The sequence below is a fragment of the Nothoprocta perdicaria genome, unplaced genomic scaffold, assembly GCF_003342845.1.
Source record: "Nothoprocta perdicaria isolate Ctin4 unplaced genomic scaffold, notPer1 scaffold_117, whole genome shotgun sequence".
Classification (NCBI taxonomy): Eukaryota; Metazoa; Chordata; class Aves; order Tinamiformes; family Tinamidae; genus Nothoprocta; species Nothoprocta perdicaria.
The window spans coordinates 1,542,609-1,548,714 of NW_020454283.1; the positions used below are offsets into that span (position 1 = coordinate 1,542,609).

The 6,106-nt window shown below is 67.2% G+C and overlaps 1 protein-coding gene across 1 annotated transcript; it reads left to right on the forward strand.

Annotated features, from left to right (window-relative positions):
• The first annotated feature begins 3,881 nt into the window (after positions 1-3,881).
• LOC112959598 (neuroblastoma suppressor of tumorigenicity 1) lies at positions 3,882-4,888 on the forward strand. The gene is made up of 3 exons (XM_026053646.1): positions 3,882-4,072; positions 4,160-4,271; positions 4,382-4,888. Exons 1-3 carry the CDS (start codon positions 3,903-3,905, stop codon positions 4,634-4,636), a joined length of 537 nt encoding a protein of 178 aa, XP_025909431.1. The 5' UTR covers positions 3,882-3,902; the 3' UTR covers positions 4,637-4,888.
• Positions 4,889-6,106: the final 1,218 nt, after the last annotated feature.

Consider the following 6,106-nt stretch of genomic DNA (forward strand, 5'->3'; position numbering starts at 1 on the left):
GGGAAGCGCCCGCCCGCCCGGTGAGTCCCGCGCCGGGAGCCCCGCGCAATCCCCGCGCGGACCCGTTTCCCCCCGCGCCGTTTCGGGGCCGCCACCCAGGCGCGGCGGAGGGAGAGCGGGGCCCTGGCGGCGGGGGCCGCGCGGGGGCCCCGAGCCCCGTCTGCCCCCGAGGGGGGTTTCGCTCCGCGCGCCCGCGGGTGGTTCGGGGGCTCCCCGGGGCAGCTCTCGCCGCAGCCCTCCGCGCAGCGCGCCGCCCCCGCGGGGGCTCCCCGGGGCAGCCCCGCTCCTGGCGCGGGGTCCCGGCGGGGCAGAGCGGCACCGAGCCCAGTCTGCAGCCCGGCCCGGCCCGGCGGGCGCGCGCGGTCCCGCCGCCTCCCGGGGCTCCCGCGGCCGCTCCCGCGGGCTCTGCCCTCCGGTCTCTTTCGGTGGGATTCGCTCCGCGCCGAGGCAGGCGGCAGGAGCCTGCGCTGCAGCCGCTGTTTCCCTTGCGGCTCTGGCCCCGGAGCCTCCCGTCCGTCTGAAGCGCCTCCAGCCCCGCGCACGGAGGCCGTTTCGGCTCCTCCGCCTGTGATTTCCCGGCTGCGGAAAGGCAGCCCGTCCCCGGTCTGCAGGCTGGGCCATGGGAGCCAGGATTGGCCCTCGGGATGAAATCCCAAGCGTTTGCAAAGAGCCCGAGGGAGGTCCCGGGAGCTCCGCTCGCTGCCAGGGCTCTTGGGTCCCGAGGGGCAGGATCGGGCCCGTGCCCCCAACCTCCTGCCCCACGGCCGAGGGAAGCGGCCACGGAGCCCCGGGGCAGGCGGAGGAGCCCCGCATTCCGCTCCCCTTCCGTCCTCCCCACTTCCCAGCACAGATCCGCGACTGGGAAAGAAAGGGCGAGTGTCGGGCCCGGCCCCAGCGCGGCTGAAAGTAGCTGGAGGCCACGCTTGGATACCAGGAATAACCCCGGCCTCGGGGGCCCTTTCCTTGAAACGGGAAAGGCCGGTGCGATGTAAAGCAGCTATTTAAAAAAAGGAGCTGAAATCACCGGGATTTGGCTGCGCACGGGATAGGGCCCCCGTGGGTGCAAAGGGAGACGGTAAGAGTGAGCCTGAAGGGTAGTTGAAATTTCCCAGCTTTGTGTTAAATTATTATTACTATTATTATTAATAATAATGATGATGTAATGGAAAGGCTGTGGGCTTTGCAAAGGGCCGAATGCCCTTCCTGGCTCTCCATGGCATTTCCCGAGGATCCGCATGCGGCCGCTTCCCGGGCGTGCGGCCTGTGGCCGCGGGAGACGCCGGCACCTCCGGCTCCCTGGCTCTCCCAGCCCCGCGGGGGGCCCTTCCCACGGGGTTGTGCTCCAGGCTGCAGGATTGAGCGGCTGGAACCGCTTGCCCCACTCCCTGTTCCGTGGGCATCGGCAGGCCGCGTTCCCAGCGGAGCCCCCTTCCTACGGCGCTCACGGCCCCCGGGAGCTTCCGAGCGCCCTTTGCAGTTGAGGGGGGCCCCGTTTTCTCCTCGGCTGCACAAAGGGAGTTCCCTGAGCGCTCGGAGGCCGCGCGGAGGCTCCGGAGTGCCGAGCACCCCCAAAGGCCCAGCCAGAGGGAAAGCGGCAGCGCCGCTTCTCCCGCCTCCGCTCTCCCTCCCGCGGCTCCCGCGGCCGCGCTCGGGCGGCAGCTCCGGCCCCGCGGCGCCGGGAGCTCCCGGCTCGGCCACCTCCGACACGGCCCAGGCGGCCGCACGCGGAACGGGGAATGAGCTGCCCTCGGGCATCGGTTCCTGTGCACCTGAAATCACAGTCAGCTCCCCAGGGTTGCTCCCTTTTCCTTTTATTTTTTTGGTAATTTCCTCCCCAATTCTGCAGCGCAGCAAAGTGGGAATTAGGTCCCTGGGTGCCGTTAGGCACTTGTGTTCCCGCTGTCCAAGGCATCTCGAGGCGCTTGGATCCTGCGGGCTGGGGCAGCTGCAGCTGCGGTACCTGGGGTTTTCTTTCTCTTTTGCCACCAAATTAAACGTGTGAAATATCTAACGTTTTAGCTAAAAACGAGCCTCAAGAAAGGGGCAAGCACTGAGCAAACGGGATTGCTCTGACTTTTTATTTTCAGTCCACACAATCTCCTGCACGGTCTGTGTTCGGATTCAAATATTTTTTTACCAGCCCGTGGCAGTTTTTTTCCCATGTTAGCAAAGGTCATTTGAGTTGTGATTCCCAAGAGGAAGTCCCTGCCGCATCCAGGACCGTGGTGCATGCAAATCCCTGCACGGACACCCCGGCCCTCGACGTTTCGGGGACAGGTTGCGCTTTGTCGGCAGCGGTCACTGTTGGAACCTGTTGGAAACGTCCCCTTACTCTCTGTACGGTCTCACTCGCAAGGTTCCTGCTGGAAACTGGGGTTGGGGAGTGTCTCAAAACCATGTCCTGCCCTGGAGGCACCTGAGGAGCAACTGGGCTCTTTGGAATAACCTGCCTGCTGCCGGGGGCTTCTCCGGGGTTCCCGATCTGCCGAGGGCTCCTGCCTCGGAGCGCGGCGCTCGGCCCTGCGCACTGGGAGCCAAGCAGGGCTGCGCGCAGGAGGCACCGTGGGCGGAATCGCTCCGGGCCTCCCCGCGCCTGCCTGGCACCACCGCGAGATCCTGCACAGGAAAAGACACGGGAATCTGTAAACTCCCTGGGAACTGCTCGTGCCGTCCACCTGCCCTGCGGCCCCATGCGCCTCCCTCGGGGAAGCAGGGCAGAACCGCGTAGGTCTTTCCTTTTCCCTCCCGAAGCGTTTGCTGTGCAGAGGGCCGGGAGTAGCTGGAGGCTGAGGGTGGGAGCGCGGCCCCGTGCAATCCAGGCCCTTTTCCTGCAGCGGTGGCACCGCGGAGACGCTCCCGGCTGCTTGCAGGCGCTGCCGGGAGCTGCCCGGCCCCAGCCTGAGGCGTTGCGGGGCTGCAGAAAGGGGGGAAAACGAAAGGGCAGAAACCCGGAGCGCCACAACGTGGAGGAGCCGCAGCGCTCGGTGCCGCGCGGGTCCCCGGGGGCTGCGGCGCCGGATTTGGCTCCTCGTGGTGGTGGGGGGTAACGCGCTCCCTGCCTTCATGTAACCAGCTCCGTGCAGAGCCGCCTGGGTGCCCCCTCTTCCTTGGGCCCCTTCCCTTCACGGCCGGGGGGCGCAGAGGGAACTTGGCACCTTGGTCTGCGGCTGGGGGCTGCTGTGGCTGAACAGGGTTAACGGCTGCGGTGGCCCTGGCTCCCTCCCGGGCCCGGCTGCCCCAGAACGGAGGCCACAGGGAAATGAGTCCATAGGGATGGAAACGTTGGCCTCTTTGCCCTTGGGTACAGATGCTGAAAAACTGGGAAAAAATTCCCAGCAGCGCCTGCCTCGCAAGGAAGGGATTTGTTGTCCAGCTGGGCGGGTGGAGGTGAAGCAGCGCGCCCGCCCCGCAGGAATCCAGCTCTTCCGCAAGGCCTTCATGGGGGCTCTCGGGGTCGGCTGCCAGCTCCGGGCCAGGCCCTGCCTCTCCGGAGCAGGATCCCTGCGCACGGAGCCCTGGCTTCCGTGGGGAAGGAGCAGCAGCCGCGTGGGGAGCGCGGGCGGGCGCCCGGAGCGGGAACGCGGGAGCCGCCGGCTGCAGCTGAGCCGCCGTCTCGGCCGCGGTTGTTGCAGGGGACAGTGACCGCGGCCGCCGGGTGTGCAGGGGAGCCGCCGCGCGCTGGCCCGGCCGCCCCTCGGGACACGGGGGCCGTTTGGGCTGTCGCTGCGGGTTTGCGGCCGGCGGGAGGTCGGCAGCTCCGCGCGGCTGCCCCTGCCTTGCAGCGACACCTGCTGCACGAGGCTCCGGGAGCCCTTCCCGGGAACGCCGAGGGCTCCGTGTGTGCCGGCGGCTCTAACGCCGCGCGCTCCGTGTGCAGCCGCAGGCTCTTGGCGGCGCCGGCCATGATGCTGTGGTGCCTGGTGGGCGCCCTCCTGCCCGCGCTGCTCCGTGCCGCGCCGCCCCCCATCAACAAGCTCGCCCTCTTCCCCGACAAGAGCGCCTGGTGCGAGGCCAAGAACATCACGCAGATCGTGGGCCACAGCGGCTGCGACTCCAAGTCCATCCAGAACAGGTAGGGGCGCCCGGGGAGCCGGGGCCGCGTCCTCCTGGTGCCCATCGCAGCGGGGCTCAGCTCCCCTTGTCCCCCGTGTCCTTGCAGGGCCTGCCTGGGCCAGTGCTTCAGCTACAGCGTCCCCAACACCTTCCCGCAGTCCACGGAGTCCCTGGTCCACTGTGACTCCTGCATGCCGGCGCAGTCCATGTGGGAGATCGTGAGTACCCAGGGCCTCTCCGGGCTGCTCCGTGTGCGGGATCCGTGGCGGCCGGTCCTGGCGTCCCGCTCACATCCGAGCATCGCCCACAGTGTCCTCCTCCCGCCCAGGTGACGCTGGAGTGTCCGGGCAACGAGGACATCCCGCGCGTGGACAAGCTGGTGGAGAAGATCCTGCACTGCAGCTGCCAGGCGTGCGGCAAGGAGCCGAGCCACGAGGGCGCCCTGTTCAACGTCTACCTGAACGCGGAGGAGAGCGGCCCGGCCGAGGGGCCCGGCCCGCACCGCTACGGCCACCCTCAGCACGAGGCCGAGGAGCCGCCGGCCTCCAGCCGCCACCGCCACGACGAGGAGACCGATGAGTGACCCGGCCCCTGGGACTGTTGGTGCAGCCGCCGTGCCGGGGCCGGGGGAGGGAAGGGGTCCGGGGCGTCTTTCCTTATCCCGCAGCTTCCCTCGTGCTTTGCTCGCTGCGGCGCAGGCAGGAGGGGCTGCCGAAGCACGACGACTTGCACAGAATAGTAATAATATATTGAGAGAAGCGGGAGAGCGGAGCGGGGCCGCCGGCACCTCCTGGCTGCGCCTGGCCCTCCTGCCGAAGCCTCCTGGGTTTCCTGGTGGGAAGGGCTCTCACTGGGGGCAGGAAGGCGGCAGCCCCCCTGTGCTCCGAGGGAGATGCCGCTTTGCTGGGGCTGTCGCGCCGCCCCGCGGCCTCCCTGGGCGGCCGGCTGGGCTCGTGCAGAGCCGCTCGCAGCCCCTCTGCCCCGGCCCTGGGACAAGGGGGGTGCACGGGGGCCGGGCGGGGATGGCCTGGGCGCTCCCCTCTCTTGCCCCTGATCCAGCTGATGTCCTGGCGCTGTCCTGACCACAGCTTCCGGAGCTTGTAAGCGATGCCATCCCCGCCCCTCCTTTTTACAGGTTGTTTTGTTTTTGTTTTTTTTTTCTTAAATAAATTAGATCTGACATCCAGCCTGCAGGGCTCCCATCTCCCCGGAGGGGAGGTTTCCACACCCAGACACTTGGAGCAGGAGGGGACCGGTCTGTGTGAGCAGCACCTCCTTGTAGCCTTCAGCCAGGAGGAGGAGGAGGAAGGGGCCTCGCAGCCTCCGCTGGCGCTTGCGCAGGGTCTCTGTCCTCCCCGGCCTTCACCAGCTCTGTTGCCACTAGGTGACGCTCTCGACCAGCACCTCTGGTGGCCTCCGGACACTCGCGGCCTCCGGACTGGGAGTCCGGACGAGGACGTAGCCGCCGCTGCTGTGAGTGAGGAGCAGAGGATGCTCCTTCCCGGAGCCCAGGCCTTAGGAAGGGCCCCACCGCTCCGCAGGGATGGGAGGCTCTTCCCACCCCTCCCTGCTGCTCCACGTCCAACTGCCCGACTCCCGGCCGAGGTGTCTCCATCACCTGCGGTGCCTCTCGGCCCTGGTTCTGTGTCCACGCAGGCCGGGGGATTCGCCCCTTCTTTCCAGGCCATTCTCCTAAACACGTCGCTTCGATCCATTGCCCTTCACTTTCCTGACAAGTACGTCCAAGCAGAGCAGGCAAAATCTCCTGTGCACCCAGTAGTGGAGGAGCTGGTCCCCATCCAGCTGCCCCCAGAGCAAAAGCTCCGGAGAGAACCGGGAATGCTCCCAAATCAGGGCCCAGCAGGGGCGTGTGAGCAGCAGCTGGGCCCTCCCTTTGCTCCCTTTCCTTTGCTTTTGTCCCACAACTTCCCGTTTTTGGCATAAGGTTGGGATGCTCTGCTCTGAGAACACGGCTGTGTACAGAGAGGGCCCTGGGAAAATTCCTTTGATTCCTAAAAAATCCAAGGGAATTTTTAGGCAACAGGGCTCCAAG